Source organism: Rhipicephalus sanguineus, chromosome 5 (assembly GCF_013339695.2).
Source record: "Rhipicephalus sanguineus isolate Rsan-2018 chromosome 5, BIME_Rsan_1.4, whole genome shotgun sequence".
In the NCBI taxonomy this organism is placed as follows: Eukaryota; Metazoa; Arthropoda; class Arachnida; order Ixodida; family Ixodidae; genus Rhipicephalus; species Rhipicephalus sanguineus.
In genome coordinates this window covers 148,458,737-148,483,702 of record NC_051180.1, presented here as the reverse complement: position 1 = coordinate 148,483,702, position 24,966 = coordinate 148,458,737, and the positions used below count along the sequence as shown (strand labels likewise).

The following is a 24,966-nucleotide window of genomic DNA, read 5'->3' as shown; positions in this document are numbered from 1 at the left end:
GTCTTCATTGTTTCCAGGCTAACGGATGCTTTACTAATATAAATGGAATATCCATAACTATTGGCACAAGTGCTCCAGTTGGGCCCAGTTGAACCATACATACCGAGCTAAAGCGTTCAGATTGTTGCTTCTGTAGCCCCGCCACGGTGTTCTAGTGGTTATGGCGCTCGACTGCTGACCTGAAGGTCACGGGATCGAATCCCGGCTGCGGCGGCTGCATTTTCGATGGAGGCGAAATTGTTTGAGGCCCGTGTACTTACATTTAGGTGCACGTTAAAGAACCCCAGGTGGCCAAAATTTCCGGAGCCCTATACGGTGTCTCTCATAATATTATCGTGGTTTCGGAACGGTAAACCCCTAATATTATTATTGTTGCTTCTGTAAGTGCTTCGTGTGGTGTGCCTTTGCGTCTTAATGGTGCCCCTTGAGATGCATCAGGCTGAGAGTATCTACCCGTACAAGCGGTCTGACACTGCCCTATTGCAATCCTGGCATAGGCAGCGCTTACATGTGCGCTCTTCAATTACAACAAGCGATATGCTTGTGCATTAATTGGTTGCGCCTCGAATTTTTAAGCATGGTAACTACCCCAAGTGCCACGCAACGAAAACGCCGAGAAAGTTAGTTCGATTGCCATTTTTGCACGGCAATTACAATGCTCACTTTATGCACTGTATGTTAAATACATAATAACTGTTGATGTTTAACGTCCCATAACCAAGCTATGATTAAGAGGGACTATGAGGAGTGGAGGGCTTCGGAAATTCCGACCATCTGGGGTTCTTTAACGTGCACCTAAGTCTAGGTACACGGGCATCATGCATTTTCGCCTCCATCGAAAATGCGGCCGCCGCTGCCGGGATTCGATCCTGCGACCTTCGGGTCAGCAGTCGAGCACCAAAACCACTAGACCACAGCGGCGGGTCACTTTCTATGAAGTAAATCGCGCCGTGTGTTAAGTGTCGCTAGCACAAACATTTGCCCTCGTCTATGCTTTTTCAGCAAGCAGAGATACTGCGGATACTTCCGTCAAACTGATGTAGTGGCCACGGCCCTTTTTACGGCATTAATGTCCCCTAACAATCATTTAACTCCTTCAACGCCGGTGGCGTTGACATGACATGACAAACAACTTTATTGTGGTCCTGAGAGGCAAGGCAGCGGGCCAACTAGGTAGGTCCCCACCCAGCCGTTGGCTAGTCCCATGTCGGAACAGAGAGGCCATGCCTCTCCGCTCTTTCACGAGCCCTCTGGACAGCCTGAAGCTGGACGTCTTGTCTGGGGTCTGTGATTGCCGTCGTCCAGTCTTCTTCTCTTTTAAAATCCTGTAACGCAGGGCACTGCCAGAGCATGTGACTCAAAGTTGAGAAATTGGGTTTGCAGGACTGTAGTAATTTCGATGTGTCTGATCTAGTCTTTCTCAGACCGTAATTATTTTGCCAAAAATGGTGCTTGAGCTTCACACTCGAAATTTACGCGCCGCGGCCACCTAGCAAAATGGGAGAAAAGAAAACTGTGTCAACACGTCCTACGTTCTATCTATTCTTTTTTTTTTCGTTTGCAGTTGTGGATCAATACTACGAAGTGCAAGTGTACGACGAGTTCACCATCGCCGGAAACACAGCCGTCCTTCGATGTCACGTGCCATCCTTCGTGCGTGATGACGTAATGGTCGTTTCATGGGAGAAGAAGACTGCCGACAAGACCGACGTCGTTGTCAATGGTCTGCATACTTCTCCTTCTTTCTTATTTTTCTTCGCTTGCGCAAACACTGCCATAAGGACTAGCTGTTCACAGATATTTTTTTTAATTTTTTCTGCTTGTATGTGTGTACACCCGTAGGTGATTGAGATACTAACAGCCTAATGCCAATCAAAGCGTTTTTTTTTTCTTTTGTTCTCGCAAGAACGCACAACTTTAGCGTGACTTTAGAAAGCACGCTTATTCTAAGGAATAAAATGGGGAAATGCGCGGCGGCCGCATTTTCGATGGAGACGAAAATGCATGAGGACCGTGTATTTATCTTTAGGTTAAAGAAACCCAGGTAGCCGAAATTTTCCGGAGCCCTGCACTATACGGCGGCCCTCATAACCTTGTGGTCGTTTCGGGACGTTAAACCTCAATAATGAAGAATACGAATGCATGTAATGTTGCACCAGGTGTTCAAATGATTATTGCTGGCAGCGCAATGTGTATTGCAGGTCTTTGAGTTGCTAGCGGGATGAACAGCTGAAGTTTATTCTTCAGTATTTAATAAATATAGCTAAGCGATACAGCGACACACGTAAACTTTAGTCGAGAGTGAGCGTGTGTACGCTTCTAATTCTAGGAATGTGCGCAATCCTGTATTAAAACGTTTTATAAAGCCTGAAGTCGTGGCATCTATTTCAATTGGAAGATTGTGCGGGCGGTGGTATAGCAATTCCGCACCCATTTTACATGCTTTCTACTTCTCTATGTGAGTCCTAGCACTAAGTTTTGGAAAGCTTCCGCCCACAGGAAAGAGGGAACGGGACGCTTCTGTGCGAAAGATGGAGCAAATAAGAGCTATACAGCCCATATAGGCCAACAAAAGAAAGTAATTGCTTTGTGCACTGTTGGACGCACGTTCTAATTCCCAATTTTCCGCGTAGTGTCGGCCACCAAGGCCAGTGATTAGGATGGGTTTCATTTTTTTTCTGATCGCTATTAGGGAGAAAGCGAACGTGCTTTTCAATCCATGCACCTGCCCCGTGTGTGTTCATACACCAGCCAACCTGCCTGCGCCTATTAGTGTGGAGTGCCCTCCGATGGGTGCAGTTTATTTCAACCATTTAATTGGAAATAAGAATAACATAAGCATCTCCTGCTTCGCGAATGCTGTAGCCAATGTCCTACACTTGTTTGCTTTTTTTCTTTTCTTTTTTGCTAGTTGCGCCCGGCCAAGGTCATAACACTTATATTGTGTTAAAAGCCCTGGTTCAGTGATATTCACCGCCATTTACGTATGCACCGCAAAATTTACGGCAGCACACTCTAAGAAACATAGAGTATTTGGTAAGATTTTCTGCCACAACTATAATCATCATCTGCATCGAGTACTTTCCTTGCGTTATCACCGCGGTCCCCGTACTTCGCGATCACGAACGGCGTGTGCGCTATCAGCGTGACATGGCATTCTTGATAGGAAAGTGGCGAGAGCCGGGTTTTCAAGAAAGGAAACGCGATCAAGCCAGCTGACAATTATATCTGTGTGGCAGAAATATTCCCCAAATACTCGAATTTTTCTTGGAATGTAGCTCAGCTCGACCCAACGTCAATGGGCCTCACAGTAGCACATAATGTCGACTAGGTCCCAGTCGACGTCTCAATAAGAGTTGAATGAGAGGGAAAACGTTAAGGACTATTAAAATGACTCGATATTTAAAAACATTTTGATATGTCATACAACAAGTGTTTAGGTTGACGCTACCGGAACCTGTCTTGAACACAGGCTAAGAACCGAAACGCTGTCGTCGTTTTTTATCTGACTTGGAAGGATGAGGAGGCATTGCGAACTGCAGGTGGACATAGCTCTGCAAAAGCTGCAGGCGAAGGCTCCTCCCAAGCACCCCTTTCGTTCGGCGTAGTCAGAAGCCCGTCATAACACACGTATCTATGACAAGAAAGAGAGATAGATAAAGGTGATGCGGAATGGCTGGGGGGTTAACCAGAAGATAAATATCCGATTTGCTACCCTGGACTGGGGAAGGGGTAAGAGAGACAGAAAAATAAGGAAGAGAACTAAGGAAGAAGGAAGAGAGTGAGGGAGATGACTAGAAACACACACGCACGCACACGCACAGGAGTGTCACAATCGTTCAACAAGGCAGTTCCCTCGCAGAAACTTCAGAAACGCCTTCGTCGCTTTCTGGCAGGGTGTCGGAACGGAACGAAAACCGAAAACGAAAAACGAAAAAAACGATATTTTTGACCGAAACGAAAATGTAACCGAAACTTTATATATTATTTCGTTCCGGAGTGAAAACGAAATTTTTTCAATCGTTTTTCGGTTCACGAGAAAACTTCGCGATCAGGAACAACTCAGCTTGTGCAATGTGAGTATGTCTCAGGGTACAGTATTAGCTCGTACCTCAGGCAGGAATTCCAAAGCAAAGATATGTTGAAATTGTGCGAAAAACGAAAACAGTGGCAACCAGAGATTATATTAACGCAAGTGGACTTTTGCGCGCCTGTCACGCAAGCCAAAGTGGAGAGGGCATTGTCAGCGCTGAAGTTTGTTACAGCGAAAGCTGTATGAGATCACAACAGCTGATTTTGGCGCCATAGTTGTCCGCTGCCGCCGGCGTCCGTGACCGCTATCGCGTGAAATAAGAAAAAATTGAATGTGAAACAAATTTCTAGGGTCGGATGGAATTTCAACCCGTGCCCTCTGCGTGGCAGTCAGGTCTTTCACCACAGTGCCACACTGGTGCTTGTAACTCCTTCGCAAAAATACTCTATACAGGTGTCATGTCGGGCAAGGAATCGTGTTAACATATGTAATATAGCGTGGCAGAAGAGCAAAATAACAACCAGTCATCACACAATGCTAATAGCGCAAAGTGTGTGTTTAATACTTCCCACCAGTATTGCGGAGTTTGCCACTACAGAAGTGAAATGACTCCGGAATCATTCCACATTTTCGCGACCCCGGAATGGAATGGTGACAACGCTTGGAGGAATGGAATGGGAATGGAGTTATGCGCCTTTTGCACGCAGTGGAATGGGAATGGAATTACGTCTTTTTACGAAAATAGAGTACGTGCTGTTTTTCAAACTTCAAACATTATAGTAAATCAGGGCCTCGAATTTAACAATAAAGCAGAATTTTTTAAAATGGCTTGGCTGATTACAAGCACGGTACATTTATAAGCAACGCGCCTGCTCCAAACAGAGGCATAAGTTAGTGTACAAACAAATGCATTATTCCAGCAGGTACTGAAGGGAGAAACAAACTACCCCTTCGCGTTGGTTCGCATTGATACCCCCACACGAAAGTGGCGAATACTCTATGCACAGCCTGATCTTTATCTCACGAGCAGTTCAGTGCCTGACACACGTAAATAACATTTGCGACAAGGAAGAAACTGCATACCTGCGCACAGGCGAACATAGAATGTTCTCCTCCCCCCATCCATGCTTGCGAGGCGCGCTTAACAACCATCAGTGCTGACGAGCAGTGCGGCCCAGTATTCCGTATTCGATGCAAAGGCACAAGGTGCCCGAGCGGTGTTCTGTTCCAACTAATACCAGCATATCTAGAGGGTTTTGTTTCCCATTAACGAAATCTTAGTTTTCTCCATATTCACGACCGCTCCAGACGCGTGGTAAAACTGCTTAGTCTTCTTGAATACTACTTTTTTTCAGCATAAAAATACGCTATGTCGTCATTTTAGCATTAACACATTAAAGCTTAAACATTATTAAAACATCACCATTCGTTAAAACATGCTGAAAATGCAAATACTATAGGTAGCGGAAAAACTGCCTCTGTGGAATTAGTACGGTGGTTGTCCTACGGTGGTATTAGTACGGTGGTTGTCACCAAGCTACTATCCCTCGATCTTGGTAACGTGTTTTGCGTACTTTTGCAGTTCTTAATGCATCTGATGGCATCAGCTTTATGTGGAGTTCATTCCTAACTCGATAAAACTATCAACATGCCTTTCCTACTTTAAGGAATAAGGAATTACAGGAATGGAATTGAACTGCCCGGCCATTTCCGGAGTGGGAATGGGCCAAGTTTTTTCATTCCGACGAATTGAAAGTAATGGAACTGCGGCAAGTCCTAATTACCCAAAATGGAACTGGAATGGTATGGAGGCTCCCATTCCGCAACACTGCTTCCCACCCACTGCAAAGTGCTCAGCCATAACTCCTCATCATCATCAGCCACAGCACAAAGTGCACTGTCTTACAGATGCGTAGCGGGTACCACATTGCTCAAAAAAGTGACGAAAAATTGCACAGTGGGAACTTCGCTACTTGAGAAAAATTACGATGATTTATGGCGTAGTGGGTACCTTGCATGTGTACTTGTATTAGCAGCCCCAAGAGAATCTACAACGGGCTCTACAAAGTCCGCTCTTCCAGCTTTCGCTGTGAATGTGCTGGGTGTTCCACGCAGGTTTATCAGAACAGCGGTCTCGGACATCAGAGAGTACACTCATTGACGTGCTGCTTCTGAGATCGTGCTCACTCCATTGACACAAAGCATTGAGCCCACTAAAAAAAAATCGTGTTTGTCGTTTTAGAAAATAAATACTATGACTTTGAAATTAATACTGCTTTGTGCAAGTTGGAAGGAATTCGTGGTAGAGTGGCTTCCGCTCCTCTGAAGAACGTGTTTTACCCTTGTCCCACTTTCCAAAGAGGAGGGCAAGCAACTACAACACAAATCGAATGTTTTTTTATGATTACCTTAACTTCAAGTTTTTGCGTAAAAAACCGTTACGAACCGTTACGGAACATTTTTTTTTCGTTCCGGAACAGAAACGGAACGGAACTTTTTGCGGTGGAACGAAACTAAAACCGAAACGAAAAACATTTCGTTCCGAGACCCTGCTTTCTGGTGTTAAACTTTCCGGCATTCCAAGAAGGATGGCTCAGAAAGCGGCTGGTCGTCGAGGCGTGCTAACACCGGTGAGAGGGACTGTCTCTGGGCGCTGTATTGAGGGCCGCAATGGTCGCAGGCAGCGCTATCTGCCATACCGATCCGGCAAGTAAAGACATTTGTAAAGGACACCCCAAGCCACATGCGGCAGAGAACGGTCCTCTCGGATCGGGGTAGTGCATATGAAATTTTGAGTCGTAGGCACGGGTGCAGGCGGTTAAGGTGGGTGTGGAGCAAACCGAGTGTGTTCCACATAGATCTCGCGACATCACGCGCTAGCGTACGAACCTCTGATGCTGGGTTGCTTCTTTACAGTGGAATGGGTGCAACCACGCCCTTTTCGTGAGCTTTCTTAGCCGCATGATCGATATGCTCGTTACCGATGATGCCGCACTTGTCAGGTAACCACACAAAAATATATCATGCGCTCTATCTATCGGTTAGTCGTACAGTTGTCTTATTTACAGCACTAATTGGTCTTATGGTCCACGACGCAGACCAGTTATAAGGCATTGCAGAGCTGACTTCGACTCCATAAATATGCTCCATTTTAGTGGTGCTTCTTGTTCAATCCTCTGAAGTGCTCTGCGGAGTGCCGCCAGCTCCCAAGCTGTTGATGTTGTCCTGTGAGAAGTTCGGAACTGGACGTTGTAGACTTTTGCTGTGAAGATCACTGCTCCGGCAAATTTTCTAACAGCTGTTGAGCCATCGGTTTACAGTATTTGTATTCCTCGTGCAGCATGACAGACAGCTGCTTTAGAGCTGACGACGAGAGCTCCGCCTGCTTACGAATCCCTGGCACTGTCAGAGGACGTTTTGGTCAGTCTAAACACCAAGGGAATACATGACGGAAATTACGACGTCTTTTTTTACTTTATGCTGCAATGCCTTCATACCTTTATTTAACTGCAGGACTTTCAGCAGAAATATGCAAACTGAAAGGCAATGACTCCAGCAGTAAACAACGGTTTCCTTTTCTAGGTGGTCGGATGAGTGCGTTTCCCAGCGGGGAGTTGCAAGTGCGCCAAGTTCAACAGACCGACGGCACTACCGAGTTTCGCTGTCGTACGTGGCACCGACTAAACGGAGAGACCAAGCACAGTTCATACGGCAGGCTTGTCGTGACAGGTAACATTGGTCGTCAGTACATTAGTTGCGAAAGCTACTGTACATTTTCATGCCTTGATTTGTCCTCTCATATTCTCATTGAACACTACCTCGCGGCTAACGCATCATAGCCACTGTTACGTTTGCAACATATAAACCAGCCTGACCGTACCTTTACTACTCGCACTATCGACAGACGCGGAAACACAAAAACACATCACTTGCTTAGGACGAGTAGTAACGATAATAATAATAATAATAATAATAATAATAATAATAATAATAATAATAATAATAATAATAATAATAATAATAATAATAATAATAATAATAATAATAATAATAATAATATCTAGGGTTTAACGTCCCAAAACCACGATATGATTATGAGAGACGCCGTCGTGGAGAGCTCCGGAAATTTCGACCACCTGGGGTTCTTCAATGTGCACCTGAATCTAAGTACACGGGCCTCAAACATTTTCGCCTCCATCGAAAATGCAGCCGCTGCGGCCGACGACTAGAAAAAGATTTTTTATTGTTACAATCTTTTTCTTTTATTTTATGTGTAAAGACATGAAATCATCAAGAAAAAAGGCCTCGAAGTTAAAAACATATGCGAGGTGAGAAACACACCGATCACAAAAAAAAGCCCTTTCTGATAAAAAATAAACGAAGGAAAGAGCAAAAGAGAGGGAAAAGGCAAGGATGTTAACAAGTCTAGAAAAAAATTCACGAGCGTACGCGCCTATACAACGCCTCCAGAGAAGGCGCTGGCCTATCGTCCACAAGCCATGGCCACCTCCGAAGCTGCTCCCTCGTCATGCTCCACCCTCGTGGTAGAATTCACACTATGCTCCGGTTTTATCAGTTTTCTTTTTTTTTGTACTTCAAGATTATTATGTGACGCTACCTCCTATTCTTTTTCTCCTTGGCCAGAACGTAGCCCTATACGGCTTCGCGGTAAAGGAGTCTATTCTATACGTGATGACCGTTTTGGAGCGCCGCTCTATGGCTTCCGTTCCTGCGTTTAGCGGCGTCGGCGTCACCGATAGACTGAACGAGGACGAAAGCGAGCGAACGCGGGGCGCACGCAGTGGAGGATGAAATACGGCGATAGCGAGGAGAGCGCGAGGAGGAGGGAACGACTGCGGTGAGACGACAGGTCTCGTGGTGGTCAGCCGCGGCGCCACAGTAGTACGCGCCGTCGTGCGTGCGCTGTTGTGGAACGCGCCCACGCGCTGCCTTCCGCGGTTAGCGAGGCAGTCGCGCTACGCGCCGTCTACAGCGGTTCATGTGCAATGTGCTGCACGAAAATTCTTCGCGCCAGCCATGCCACTCACGGCGTTCTCTATAATGTAAACCATGAATCTATATGAAAAACTACCGCAGCCAGTTCTTTCTGAAAACTGAGAAACGCAACTGGTGGAAGTGCGTCGTCTGTAGCTGCTGCTACACTATCTACCCGAGCAGAGGCTCTACGCCGCCGATATCAGAATCCAGAGGTGCGCGCCAACGAAGCAAACGCATCTGCCTCAACTTTTTGCAAAATCAAAACACCTAAACAGCTGCGCTCAAAGTCGCACTAGGCGGCATTGTAATCATTAGTGACTTTTTTTTAGGGGCGAAGCTCCTTAAGGCGGCACCCGTTCGTCCCTCGTAGTCGTCGTCATCGTAGTAGTCCGTAACAAGTCTTACGCTTTGACCTCCAAGGTGGTGCCTGTGGGAGATTTCTCCTGTGCGTTGTTGAACAATAAAAAATTCGCAGCGTGCGCGTTAACTAAAAGCCGAATTCTTCTGTCTCTCATTCCCCATTAGCAGCCATTGGCATGTTCCAGTAGGAAACGTTAGTAGAAGTAGAAGTGTAAGTGTTAGCTAAAAGCCGACTTCTTCTGTCTCTCATTCCCATTAGCAGCCATTGTTTACCTCCAAGGTAGTGCCTGGTGAGATTTCTCCTGTGCGTGATTAAACAATAAAAATTTTGTTCAAAACGCCGTTGATTGATGAAATAAACCAACGAAAGACGCCAGATGTTTTGTAAAAGCAGAACGAAAGAACGCCAGATGTTTTTCTTAAAGTGTAGTAGTAGTTGTTGTATGTAGCCACCTCGCCCGATCGTCAACGGGCGAGGTGGACCGGCAACGGAGCGAGGACCCTGCCGTACGAGAGTTAAATCACACTAAAAGACATACTTTGCGGGCGATACACTCTAGTGAGCTTTCAACTTTTCGTCTTAATGTACATGATAAAGAAATTATTTCTACGAAAACGCAAGGCACACCTTGAGCAATATATTTGGTTTTGGGATGCTAAATGGAACCATGAGGCGATGCGAAGCCGGAGCACTTGCACGATCGCGTTCCGTTGGCTTTCGTTGGGCATGCTACCGACCTCGCGTCGTGGAACGCGCGTCCTGTCTTCCCTCTAGCCTTGCCTTTAATTCGCACAGGGCGAGCGGGGAATGCGGTCGCTCTTGGCGCTCTTTCGCTCGGGAGCGGACTTCTTCCTTGCATTTCACCGATCACAAGTGATAATGAAGGGACCACGTAAACCAACAGTACAATAAAAGTTTGATGTTTAATATATACACGATGTTTCACACTCTTTATATTATGTACTGGGCGCATTTCACGGAAGAGTTTCACTGTTTACAGATGATTCCCTCCGTAGCTTCGCCCCACTCATCATCATTCACCCCGTGGATATGCTGTGATTTTAGGGGCGAAGCTCCTTAAGGCGGCACCCGTTCGTCCCTCGTAGTCGTCGTAGTAGTCCGTAACCAGTCTTACGCTTTGACCTCCAAGGTGGTGCCGGTGGGAGATTTTTCCTCTGCGTTGTTGAACAATAAAAAATTCGCAGCGTGCGCGTTAACTAAAAGCCGAATTCTTCTGTCTCTCATTCCCCATTAGCCGCCATTGGCATGTTCCAGTAGGAAACGTTAGTAGAAGTAGAAGTGTAAGTGTTAGCTAAAAGCCGACTTCTTCTGTCTCTCATTCCCATTAGCAGCCATTGTTTACCTCCAAGGTAGTGCCTGGTGAGATTTCTCCTGTGCGTGATTAAACAATAAAAATTTTGTTCAAAACGCCGTTGATTTATGAAATAAACCAACGAAAGACGCCAGATGTTTTGTAAAAGCAGAACGAAAGAACGCCAGATGTTTCTAAAGCAAAACGAAAACACGCCAGCTGCTTAACGAAAGGACGCCAGATTTTTCTAAAGCAATGGTTTTCTAAACAATGAAAATTCACAGCGTACATGTAAAATTAAAGTGAGCTGCAAGTCGTCATAAGTCATCGAACCTTTAGTATAAACGCGCCCGATCTCACGTCGGTGATGATGTACTGGGCAGAATTCACGGAAGATTCACGGTTTACCGATGAGCCTCCGCAGCTTCGCCCACTCATCATCATTCACTCCGTGGATATGCTGTGTTTTTCATTCAACCATTGCTGTGCCTATCACGGATTATTTTCGCTGTACCTGTCCCTTGCTCGGTGCGAAATTTGTAACACACGTTTAAACGACATCATTCCAGGAATTTTTATTACTTTGCAGTCGTTGGCCTAAAGGATGAAATGGAAACATAATTTCATTTAAGCATTACTTTTCATTGCATAGGTTATGAGAAAACGTATTTAAACAGGCAGTAGAACTCTGCGATTTAACCAGATTCAGCACGGACGCTTTTCAGGGTGACTTAATCTAGGCCAGTTCTTAAATGTTTGGATCCGTGCACAGTCCTTATCTCCTGGTACGGGAGTGCAACGAAGTAACTTGTCTAAATTTGTCTACATAGGGCACAATAGTACTGCGGTAAGCTAAAAAAACTCTAAATCCTGTGGTTCGATCTTGTACGCATTCCAAATAAACACGGAGGCGTGGCGTTACATCCACCGCACGTGACCGCACGCGATTGGTCAATACAGGGCCGTGACGTCTGTCACGGTCCACATGGGCCATTCGCGTGCGGCTGGATGTAACGCAACGCCTCCGTGTTTATTTGGAATGCGTACAAGATCGCACCACTGGTGCTTTAAGGTACGAACACACTGCTGGCGCGGCACTTTCGCGCCGCTTTTAGATGCGAAGCATCTCTTGCTTGGGGGTATGTCCCGCGGCGTGGGCGTCCGCACTCACACTACGCATGCGAAACTCTCCTGCTTTCCTCTCTCCAACAGCTGCGCGTTGCTCTCTCGACTTCTCTCCCAGCAGCTGCTTGCGCTTCTTCTGCGCTCTGGCTCCTGCTCTCGCGGCGCATGTGCTACTCTCCTCCTCTAGTTTCCTCTCCTTCAAGCGGGTAGAGTGCTGCGCGCGTTGTCCAGTGCTTGCTTCAGTTGACTCCTCTGAAATGCGGGCTCGACATGCCGAAATTCTTTCCTGGGCAACGCCGCGATGAGCGCCAGCGCATGCGCGTCCCCTCACCATCTCTCTTCTCTCCTACGCTGCCCCCCTATCGCGCACCTGTATACTGCGTTCCCCGCCCGCCCTGTGAGAATTAACGGCCAGGCTAGAGGGAAGACACGACGCGCGTAGTGTTCCTTTTCGCGTTCCACGACGCGAGGTCGTTAGCATGCCCAACGAACGCCAACGGAACGCGATAGTGCAAGTGCTCCGGCTTCGCATCGCCTCATGGTCCCCTTTAGCGGGAGGTGATTTTTTAAGTGCAACGCGCTCATAGAGTGAAGGCGAACGGCGGCATGGTAATACATTTTCAAGTGAAACAGACGCCAAGCTTCGTCGCTAAGCCTAGAGAGGGTGCCACCATCCCATCATCGAAAAGTTTCCGAGGGTTTCGCCGCTAGTAGCGCTCCCACGTAGCAGCCAATAGAAAGGCGCCGGCTGGCGGAGGGTCTTTCCCACTATTGACGCCGCTGAGGAGGCTCGCCGAGAACGACAGCACGTGCTCGCCCGAGAACGGCAGTGCCGACGAAGAGCGGTTATCGCCGTCAGGGCTAAGCAAGTAGAGGGAGAACAACTACGTCGACTGGTCCACCCTATGGAAAACAGGTCACAGCACCCAAACAGAATCCCAAGGTGACAGCCAGAGAAACACAAGCGAAACGCCGGTGTCGGGCTGATCCTGATGTGCGGGCGCGTAAAAATGCAGCGAAAAGAGAAACACAGGCGCAGTGAGTGCATTGCACTTCCCCAGCATTCACTTTCATTGCAGCTGCCCACAATTTTTCTCTCGATCTCCCGCGGAGCGTCAACGTTTCTCGGCCCCCGACCGAATCGCTCCTGAGCTATTTTTGCCGCTGCCTCTGGCTGCCACGCAAGCAAACAACCAATCAGCGCTTGCTTTTTTCTCCTCACACAGGCGTGCTCGTAGTAACTGGATATTCTTCTCCCTCGCGCCAACCCTCTATGTCTTTCGGGGAGAAGCCTTGAGATGTCCCCTTTGTCACGTGACTCTCGCGCAGGCAATGTGGACAGTGGGCCGCTGCTTGCCTAGCGGAGGCGCCGACGAGCGGTACGCCGCCGCGGCGTGCTTTCCGCTAGTCTGCACGTACCTTATGCGGCACTGATTCTGCGGTTAATGTAGCACTAACGCAGTTCTTGTGCAGGTCCTGGTACAGTTTTAAATCTTGTGGTAATGTCGTTGGTGTGTAGGTCTTGGTGTAGTTACAAATACTGCGCTTAATGCAGGCTCCACTACCGTGAAAGCTGAGGAAACGCGTAGCACGGCCAACCCAACGACTCCCTTGGCAACTGCGCGCTTGCCGAGGTGGTGACGCCCTCTCTTTCGTGATGCGGGTATCATCCGGATGTTTCAGAAATGTATTTCGCAATGTTCGGCAAATTATTGCGATTAGGTGTTTTTCTGTAGTTTATGTTATTTTAGACATTGTTTCTTTATTTTGCACTGGTTTTGAGCATTGTTCGCCTTCTTTGAGGCCTGCGTTGACCACTGCATGGCCATGCGACATGAGACAGCGAATGGACGACAAGCCGCGCCCCTAAAGTGCTGCGCACTTAGAACTTGTATGCCAAAGAGATAGGGGAGTTCGAAAGGTAGGGGGAGCACGAGGTCCCGCTTTTCACGGTGTCAATAGAGCCATAAAATAAAATAGCTAGTAAACTATGTACTACAGGCGCACCCATACATTATGTACTGAGAGTAGGAAAAGATTACGAATGGAAACTCGATATCAATACAGAGCAGATATCAATGAAAACATAGGCTTGAAGTGCACATCTAGGCATGTAAATCACGCGTGGTGCCCTCGCAGACGCTAAGACCCATAAATAGTCACACTTTATTGTCTCATTCGAAAAAGAAATATATATATGCTGGAATTATGAAAAAATATACTATGGACGTGAAAACACATTCCGTGAGGATAATTTCGGGAAAAGGAGAAGGCGACGTAGCGAAATCATTCATGCAATGTGTCAGCGGGTGGCAGCACATCCGTCCATCATACGTCAATGGATGTCCGTATGCTATTCAAGCTACAGCTCAAAGACCTACCTTCTTTTCAAGTGACAACGCTTAGCGACAACTCTAACTCTCGTTAGAGTTGAACAAAGTGCACGCTGCGGTGCTAGAATGCGCTAGCGGTGATTGGCGTATACGAGCAACAGTTGACTATACCTTGCGTAGTCGATGTATATTACATTGTTTTAAACGCGCGTAGCCGACAATGCGACCACTATTGGCATTGCCCCTACATGGCGCTTGTACGTATTGGGTCTTTTAGGTGCGAAGCACCTTTTGCGCTCGGGCTGTCGGTGTCTCCTGTCTTCGTAGCCCGTCACGGTAAAGCAAGTGGCAAATGACACGGGGCGTTCGCTCAGGAAAAGCTGTTCCGGCGAAGGACTCTGTCTGCGAAGGCGCTGGACACTTCCGTGTGTCTCTATTTGCGAAGAGCGCTCGGAAACTGCTCATCAGATAACGTTTTGTGCAATGCAATACACATGCTGAGCGATGCACGTGCTCTCTGCCTGCCAATGAAGTCTAATGCATAATCCTCGTGCTTTTATGTACGAAAAGCTTCCAACAGCTCCCGAGCAGTGGTGTCCCTGCTTCTCCCAAGAATCTGAATCTGGCAGATACGGCTCACACTTGTGGGAACTGCAGTGGGCCGGCAAATGTGCCCCATCTTTACCTTTTAGTGACAGCTCGTGTTCCCGCGCACGCTCATTCACGCATCTTCCCGTCTGGCGACATATGTCTTGCCGCAGGAGAGCGGAATTCGTAAACAACACCGGTGGCACATTTTGTGATATGATGTTTGCGTGCTTCTTGCCACAGCCACTTTTTTATTCCCGCACTTTAGAATACGCGGGCAAAGCTGAGATAGCTTCCGTGGCGCGGAAAAAAACAATTGGCAGCTCCGTGCCTGTTTTGCAAACCTTCTTGAGGTTGTGTGAAATCCGGTGCATATACGGGACGACCTCAGGTCTCACCGTTCTCGCTCTTGCTCAACCCCAGCACTGTGGTGTTCACATTTGAACTTCTGGAGGAGCGACTCGGCGACGCGTTAATGAGCGTGCGAGGAAACCACGCAAGGTCAAGCGATCCAATTGGTTTTGAAGCCCTTCTGCATGACGTGTGGCACGACCTGGTTAGTGCAGACTCTAGACCAGTGTTTGGCTATGGCCCTTTCCACGGTCTTGGAATGCGCCGACTCGAATGGCAGCAATTCTTTTTAGACCTGGCGAAGAAAGCCAACACAGGCGTGGCGCTCCTGCAGGTTGATACTTAAATCCAGAAAACTGCAAGGCACCATCGGTCGCACTCGTGGCACGTAAAACCAAATTGTCCCTTCGAATCACGTTTATTCTAAGAGACGGCAGCGAAAACCTAGAACTAACCAGTACGTGCGAATTAAACAGCGAGTCAAAACCAAGATTTGACCTTGGCTTTTCTATAGCCATAAATTCGCACGTCATTAACGCCGCGGCAGCCGCCAAAGGAGCTTTATCGCATCTGACTCCAGAAATGTGCCAAGCTTCGAGTACGGTCCGCTGCTTTGTTCGTCCCGTATATGCAGCTCAAGAAGTTCAAACAGGCACGGCGTGCCGTTTTTTCTATCTCAGCTTTTTTTTCGTTTCTTGGCTACCTTGAACTCTGTGGCAACCCGAAACGTGTTTGCAAACTCATACTTGAAATGTGCCACCTGCTTTACGAGTTTCTCTCCTCCGGCATCATATGTGACGCGCCGCGTGAATGACGTCATCACTAACCCCATAAAACTAACACGCGGGAACAGGCGCTGACAAAAAGGTCCCCTATAAAGGTCGGCCAGCTGATCGGCACTTTCCCTGTTTTGAAACAAGTGTATCCAATCTGCACATAAAGTTCAGCGGCTTCAGCGAACATGCCCCCAGAGCTTCCTTTGGAAGTAAAAACTACCTGCCTATTATGCAGTATTCACCGCACGCGGTGGCATCAGAGAGACAGATTGGAGCATGTCTATATGTAGGACAAAACACCAATTAGCATGTGGCACTAGCAGTAAGGTGCGGTTTACGACGCCACTAGACATGGAGCAACAGCGAACATACTGTGCCGCTACACTGCCGGCATGAGAGGACGCTGTCCTCTCATCCTCTCATTGGTATTCACGTGTCTCTATAGAAAACACCGGTGTCCGCACCTCCCCAGGTTTCCCGTTAGTGGAAATTCGTTGTATAGTGTAAGATAGCAAGGGCTGGGAAAGGGAAGTTAGGGTAAGGAGGAAGGAAAAGAGGAGGGCAATGCCAACAGCTCCGCCGCTTCCTTAGTCTTTGCACTACTAGTGCATAGCTGCTCCATGGTGGCTGCTCTTTTCTCCTAAGCAGTCTGAAGCACTCGCGTGACTCTGCGGCAGAATAATTTACGGCAATGCAGAATGCCTGGGTTCGAATCCGGCTTGAGATGAGATTTTCAGTGCGGAGAACTTGTGCGGCCTCGGCTATCGCATGCTATCATCTCATGTCGTCGCTTGGCGTCACGCTGTCAAAACCATGTATAGCACAGCCAGTTATAGCATAGCCATGTATAGCATAGTATAAGGAAGGTGGTGGTAAAAGGAAGCGAGGGTGAGGACTGATGTCAGGGTGAGAAGAAAGAGGACAAAACATAGCATAGCCGTGTATTGTATGTTTCACTTTTCAGCGCACAAATGAACAAAGGCGAAAAGCGACGCTGATACAGAGTCCCTTTTCGTCCTTGTTCGTTAATGCGCTGAACAGTGAAACATGAATTACAAACATGCCCAAGCATGCTCCCTTTCAAGTGTATAGAATGGTTTAGCAAGAGAGTGGAAAAGGGAAGTGAGGGTAAAAAGGAAGAGGGTGGAGCGTAGAATAGCTGCGTGTAGTACAGTATAGCAAGGGTAAGGCAGAGGGACGTGAAGTTGAGGAAGAACGAATGGATTAGGGGGAGGGTAGAGGATAGCATAGACGTATGTAGTACAGCATAGCAAGGGGGTGGTATAGGAAAATGAAGGTGAGGAGGCATGAAAGGATGAAAGGGAGGGTAAAGCATAGCATAGCACTGTATAGTGCAGCATGAGAAGGGGCGGAAAAGAGGAGCGAGGGTCGGGAGGAGTGATGTGATGAGAGAGGGCGCCACTGCCTCACAAATGAAGGTTTCCTTTCCCGCCATAGACGCCGAGCAGGTTGCACGCTTGCAACGCCAGCGCGTGCTTGCCCGTGAATGCGAGCGTCGCTGAAGGGCAGGCGAATCACTGCTTCGCACTTCCTACAGCTTTCACGCTGAGTGCAACTGCATAGGTTTTTTTTTATTTCTTCCGCTCAAACCGGCACATTTCGCTCACCGTCGTGCCGTTTACCCCGGCGCCGGATTTTCTGCGACACGAGCTTCTTAACGCTTTCGCATGAAGATTTCTAAGTGTATTCTCGCTGTCCATGGGTGATATAGACTGTGGCGCACACCCGGGCCGTCAAAAGCGCGTATCGCGTGCGTCATACACTCATGTCCACCTGTGCCAAGTTTGATATACGCGAAGTTAAGGAGACGACCATGTGAGAACCAAGACGTAGACAGACAGACAGACAGACAGACAGACAGACAGACAGACAGACAGACAGACAGACAGACAGACAGACAGACAGAGAGACAGACAGACAGACAGACAGACAGACAGACAGACAGACAGACAGACAGACGACGACGGACGGACGGACGGACGGACGGATGGATGGATCGGATGGATGATGGATGGATGGATGGATGGATGGATGATGGATGGATGGATGGATGGATGGATGGATGGATGGATGGATGGATGGATGGATGGATGGATGGATGGATGGAAACGGAGTCAAAGTCTACGCGAAAATCTACTCTACTGCCTCGCAGCACTTCTCTATTTTTCACTCCGGGAGCTCCAGAGCCAAGGAAAATCAAGAGAATCATGCGTGACAGTAATATAGCAGCAGCTAAAGTACATCGGCGACCTCAGTAGACCGGTTACATTATGTCAGGGAAGGTCACAGGGCTATGAGTAAGAACTTTTGTAAATGGGGCTTTAAATGGCGGTGACAACCGAATCTGTTAAATACTTCTTTTTTGGAAAGTCAGTGCTACGTAATACAAGTTACGAACAAACAATAAGACGTGTAGTGTCCTAGTGAACATGTAGATACGCTAGTTTCTTGCGCCTAGAGTAATGCTCTAGTCTGCTCTAATGCAAAAAAAAAACGTTAAAAGGAATCGTAAATTTTGAAGATAAATGTTTTTTTGCTTTGTTTTTGTCTTTGTGAACAGACCTGAAAGTGAACGTGCCACCGCGCATTACAAACGTGAGATCTTCTGTCGTCGCAAATGAAGGTGACTCCGTCGAACTGCCTTGCGCCGCCCAGGGATACCCTCCGCCCACATACTTGTGAGTACTTTTCAGTTTGCAATCTTTCTTCTTAGAATAGAAGTCACTTTTGGCGAATACGATATTGCAACAAAGCTCGCTTAACTGGCCGAAGGTGGCGAACAATTTGACGGCACCTAATATTTCGTGAAAGAAAGCGTGCCCTGCTGAAGCGATGTGACACCCTCTTGTAAGACGATTCTTTGTCGAAGTAAATATTGCAGTGAAGTATTACCGGCCGGGACGGCTGTGTTTCAATGGGGGCAAATTGCAAGAGCGCTATGCAGTTAAGCTTATGTGTAGGTTAAAGAACACTACGGGGTCAAAATTTATGCTGAGTGCTCAACTGCAGCGTGCCTCCTAATCTTATCGTGGTTTTGACAAGTGAAACACAGAAATTATTAGTAATATAATAATAATAATAATTATTATTATTATTATTATTATTATTATTATTATTATTATTATTATTATTATTATTATTATTATTATTATTATTATTATTATTTACGTTAATGATGTTTCTTTTGCCATTCGTAATTCTTTCCTCTTGTATGCCGATGGCATCAAGATTTTTAAGGAAATTCATTCAGTTAACGACTGTCGCTTGCTGCAGTCAAACTTGCGCTCTTTTTCCGAGTGGTGCAACGGTAATAACCTTTCTCTGAATACCTCGAAGACAAAATTCATGTCTATCACTCGCAAAACATCTAGCGTGTCATTTCAATACTCTGTCAATTCTGTGCCGTTATGCAAGGTTTATGAAATCAGTGATCTTGGTGTTGTTGTTGACAGCGCGTTAAACTTTTCTTCTCACGTTAAGCGTGCTGCTATGCGGGGCCTTCGTTCTCTCGGATGTGTTTGTAGAATATCTCGAGAATTCAGGTCTCCCATGGCCCTACACAAATTGTACACGGCAATATGTCTTCCGCAACTTGAGTATGCGTCCGTGATATGGAATGGCATTGCTCAATCCAGCGGTAACACCATTGAACGAGTCCAGAAAAAATTCCTCAGTATATATAACCATCGCTTTGCTAAAGGTCGATTCCACGAAAGATCGAAAAATGGTGTATATTTGATGTTTCCGATTTTCCTGATAATTTTGTATGTTGCGCACATATGATTGCACAGCACGAAATCGCAGTTCGTTTTCAAATAAAAATTTTTTTCAACACAGCAAAATTCGACAAGTGTCGCCGGTTGACGACGACCATTTTACGAAGAATGCGTTTTCGTAACTTCGGAACCATGCTGGCAGCTACTCAAGCTATATGTTACAAATATCTTTCTTTTTAGCGGAAGTAGAAGTAAAGAGGAAATAGCTCTTATCATTTCATGGAATTCTGAGTAAATTATGTATTTTTAAAAATTCACGAAAAACGCTGCGTTTTTGAAAATCAGTCAAATTTGGGACGCTATGGCTACTTCTGTGAACATCTTAGCTTGTTCATATTTGCAGTATGAATAGGCCTTTATGTGAATAATGAACCTCTGCATTTGTATTTCTCTAATAATTTTCAAAGTAGTAAATTTTCATGCTCGAAACACCAAAAAGAGAAAAGTGCTCCTCCATTCAAAAATCTATAATAAAAAAAACCCAATCTCAATTTTGTTCAAAGTCCCCCAAAATGTTCTCAAAGGACTGCAGAATGATATTATGAAAAAACATGTTGCATCATTTTTATTACAACAAAAGCAGAAAATGTCAAACATTGTGTTTCCAGAGTGTGGTGGCTACTGCGCAAAGGACATCTCTAGTAACAAGAAAATACAGTAACACGTCTTTTTTCTTTTCTGAGCTTCGCTAAACAACAGTAATGATCTGTGGTCGGAAATTAGGAACTGTTTTGTAAAGAAAAAGACCGTTCCAATTAAATGCATTCGCGTGGTTTGCGACTTCACGCCAGTGTTAGACATCCCTCAGTCCACAGTATGCACTTTCAGTTGTAGCCTCCTTTTCTTTCATCTATTTCAGTTGAGTATAATTCATATCTTGAGTGCTAAAGAACGCATTCCCTCCGTGCGTCTCTTATGATGATGTGGTGCGCCAGAATTGAGAGATTAGTATAAAAGCCAAGGTCTCTTCATGAATGGAAATGAATTTCTGGAGAGCGGTCGCCAAGAGGTGTGGTTTTTGTTGGCCCAAATGTGTACGTTGTCAAACCTTATGTGATCAATGCAGAGTTTAAAAAGAATCGATTACGTGAAGATTGGTGGCAGCATGTAGTTCTGGCCACGGACAAAACACGTTTTGTTTGCATTGCATCTGCTTTGCTTTGCACATCCTTCTTCCTCTTGAAGGAGTGCTGGCAGATCTGGTTTCCCTCTTGAATTGAGCGCGCATCCTGCTTCATGACCCTCCACAAAAGAGTCTCGATCCGATATCTTCTACGTAACGAAAATTCTGCTGCAGCGGAATTTCCTTTTTGTGCACCATGAGGCAGTCCGCACAAAATCTCGGCCATGGCTATAACGCCTACCCATTGCCACCTTCAGAGCGTAGGACAGTGATCGCATCAAAGTGAAGCACAATTTGGATGCTTAACTTCTATCTCAGGTGGTGTTTGGCTGACTGGCACAGCCGTGCTCGTTGCTGTCGTCTGCTCAGGCGGGCGTCCATCGCGCCGCCCTTTGCACCTGTCCGCCTAACGCATGCTACTCCGTTACACGAGTGCTTGTAGCGCGGGCCACACGATCCGCACGGTGCGGATCCAGAGACCGGGCGAGAGAGCGACGAGCGGTGAAAAATGTATCGTGTAACCAACGCAATCGACACCCCAGCTTTTTCTCGTGCATAGCGACAAAGCCTGGCAAACAATGTGTGGCTGCTGTGCTTAGGTTGCACTGCGGTACTCGCCGTTCACCACTGCCGCCATTTGCGATTTCTTACATTCTTACAATGCATGATCGACTCAGCTACACATATTTCGTGTTTAGCTTCGTTACTTTTATATAAGCGCATTTACTAAAAAAAATTATCCAGAGGAATGAAAATGTCCGTGCTGCCCGTCGACGAGGAATGTAAGTGGTGTTGCAAATGCATTTAATTGGAACGATCTTTTTTTTTCCTTACAAAACAGTTCCCACTTTCCAACAATAGATCATTACTGCTGTTTAGCGAAGCTCAGAGAAGAAAAAAGACGTGTTACTGTATTTTCTTGTTACTAGAGATGTCCTTTACGCAGTGGCCACCACGCTCAGGAAACACAACGTTTGACATTTTCTGCTTTTGTTTTAATAAAAATGATGCAACATGTTTTTTCATAATATCATTCTGCAGTCCTTTGAGAACATTTTGGGGGACGTTGAACAAAATTTAGATTGGGTTTTTTTTATTATAGATTTTTGAATGGAGGAGCACTTTTCTCTTTTTGGTGTTTCGAGCATGAAAATTTACTACTTTGAAAATTATTAGAGAAATACAAATTCAGAGGTTCATTATTCACATAAAGGCCTATTCATACTGCAAATATGAACAAGCTAAGATGTTCACAGAAGTAGCCATAGCGTCCCAAATTTGACTGATTTTCAAAAACGCAGCGTTTTTCGTGAATTTTTAAAAATACATAATTTACTCAGAATCCCATGAAATGATAAAAGCTATTTCCTCTTTACTTCTACTTCCGCTAAAAAGAAAGATATTTGTAACATATAGCTTGAGTAGCTGCCAGCATGGTTCCGAAGTTACGAAAACGCATTCTTCGTAAAATGGTCGTCGTCAACCGGCGACACTTGTCGAATTTTGCTGTGTTGAAAAAAATTTTTATTTGAAAACGAACTGCGATTTCGTGCTGTGCAATCATATGTGCACAACATACAAAATTATCAGGAAAATCGGAAACATCAAATATACACCCTTTTTCGATCTTTCGTGGAATCGACCTAAAAATGACTCTGGATGTCGTTCAAATACTGCTGAATTATTATCACTGCCATCACTTCACTGCCGACGAAATCGCTCTGATCTCTTATTTCTTTACAAGCTAGTCCACGGTATCATATCCTGCCCTGTACTTCTCAATTGTGTAAATTTTCGAATTCCGCGTAAGTTAACCAGAGAGAACAGACCGTTTCATGTACCCGCCTGCTTCTTCCTACCGTTCATAGAATACAAAGTCTCTATAATGTTAATTTTCTTGATCTTGACGTTTTTCATAGCCCACAATCATTGTTTTTATCCGAGCTTTGCACTGTTTTGACATAGTGTGGCACAATGTACAAAGTCTTCCCTTCTCAGTCTTTCCACATAGTTGTATATATGGAATCTAATTTTTTATTCCCCGTCAATATTTCTCGTGTTGTCTAATTTTACTCCTCCCCTCTTGTGTTCATTTCTCTTTGTCTACGTGTTTTTGCTCTTTTTATTTCTGAAAACTGTCTGTATTGTATTGTTTATTTTTATTGTTTTTTTTTGCGTGCGCCAGCACAAAGACCTTACGGTTGTTCCTGGGCACGTTAAATAATTAAATGATTGATTGATTGATTGATTGATTGATTGATTGATTGATTGATTGATTGATTGATTGATTGATTGATTGATTGATTGACTGACTGACTGACTGACTGATTGATTGATTGATTGATTGATTGATTGATTGATTGATTGATTGATTGATTGATTGATTGATTGATTGATTGATTGATTGATTGACTGACTGACTGACTGACTGATTGATTGATTGACTGACTGACTGATTGATTGATTGATATTATTATTATTATTATTAAGCATACCGCATTTCAACTTTCCTCCGGAAACCCTGGCCGACGGAACGCCTACTTAAACTGCCTGCAGTGCATGTCGCTCTGCAGTCGGCAGCGATTCAACGGCCAGACACTGACAGTATATATTTTACAGGTACTCTGTTCACCTTCTAAAGCTAACAAACGTTTGTTGGCCGCCGACTGCAGCGCGTATCTTGTTTTGTAGCGCTATAGAAAGCTGTATTGCTTGTAACACATCACTATCACATATGGTCGTTTTTTAAAGTGTGTGGAATGTGGGAACACTTATCATTTAGGACAGCAATGCTCTGGTGTTGCTCAAAACACTTTCGCGGCGAAGAGTCAATGCAAACGTCATTCATGGGTATGGAGAACATGCCGCGCGGCGAAGCAACGTGGGGCGGCGTGCTCGCAGGCAGCGAGTACGGCTCCGCCAGAAGATTCCTCAGAACGTGGGCTAGTGTCAGAGCTAGCAGATATTAAAGAAAATTTAGGTTCTTTGCTGACCTTGCACCGAAAAGTCGACTCTTCGCTTCTCCTGAAAGCTGAATTCAGAAAAGTGACTATGACAATGAATGAACTACAAGAAACCGTACCTTTCATGCCAAAGCAGTACGATTTGGTCCTAGCGCAGCTATCAGCCAGCAAAGCACGGGAAGCTGCTCGTGAGGCCCGGATTGCTGACCTGAAAATTCAACTGGAAAGGCAAGCACAACAGATTTAGCATCTTGAACAGGATCTAAATGAAAGCGAACAATACAGCAGAAAGATTAACATGGAGATCAAAGCGCTACGAGTCGAACAAGAGGAAAGCCTAAAAGAAGTCTTATCGGACATAGCCAGCAAACTGGAGCTATCAGATTTTGTCAGTTTTGATATCGAGGTCATTCATCGCTTGCCAAACAAAGTCTAGCCCGACTGCACTGGTGCGTTTTTCTTCTGTGCCCGCAAGGTGTGTGTGGTTTAATGCGAGAGGGAAACTAAGACGTTTGCACCAAAACGGACAGTTGCCTAGACTGTTCTTCAACGACACTCTGACAAGGCTGAACCAAAGGCTGTTTTGGCGAGCGAGAACGGCAGCAAGAGAAAAAGGCTACAAATTTTCATAAGTGATGGGCGGAAAGATTTTCGTGAAGATAGGCGAAAATGCGTCCCAGATCAGAGTGAACAATCTTGTTGACATTGCTAAAGTTTCGTAAACACTATGGCAATTTACTTTTACGCAGTCTCAAGTTTCTCTGAGTTCAAAGATGTTTTTCGTGTCAACCGTGAGCACGACTTCACAATAGTTGGCACCATTATTAGAAGCCTGCGAAAATACAGGGGTGAATTCAGAATGATAGCTGAATCAGCCGAGTACTTTGTGGATTCATTTGTTATACTCGAATCAAACGTACCAGATAATGATACTAACATGTTTGTATTAAATCATTACAAAGCCCATTTTATGTCAAGGCCGAAGCGACGAGGCCGTGGTTTAGCCTTGTTTGTTAGGACAATATATTGCACTACTGATTTCCTTCACCAGTGCTGAATGTATTCTCATGATAATTACGCTGTCTAACACGGACCTAATTGTACTAGCCATTTGCCGTCCTCCTAATAATAGTGTCACACGAATCTTGCCTGAGCTCGATGAAGTTTTAGAATGCCAAGCAGCAGCGGATCAAATTTCCGTGGCAG

The 24,966-nt window shown here is 45.8% G+C and overlaps 1 protein-coding gene across 1 annotated transcript in view; it reads left to right on the top strand.

Moving 5' to 3' along the window:
• LOC119395016 (Down syndrome cell adhesion molecule-like protein Dscam2) overlaps positions 1-24,966 on the top strand; it is a 132,968-nt gene that overhangs the window by 2,721 nt on the left and 105,281 nt on the right. Inside the window, exons 3-5 of the mRNA XM_037662309.1 lie at positions 1,565-1,723; positions 7,616-7,762; positions 18,459-18,576. Of these exons, the coding sequence (XP_037518237.1) occupies positions 1,565-1,723; positions 7,616-7,762; positions 18,459-18,576 (424 nt within the window). The remainder of the gene's footprint in view (positions 1-1,564; positions 1,724-7,615; positions 7,763-18,458; positions 18,577-24,966) is intronic.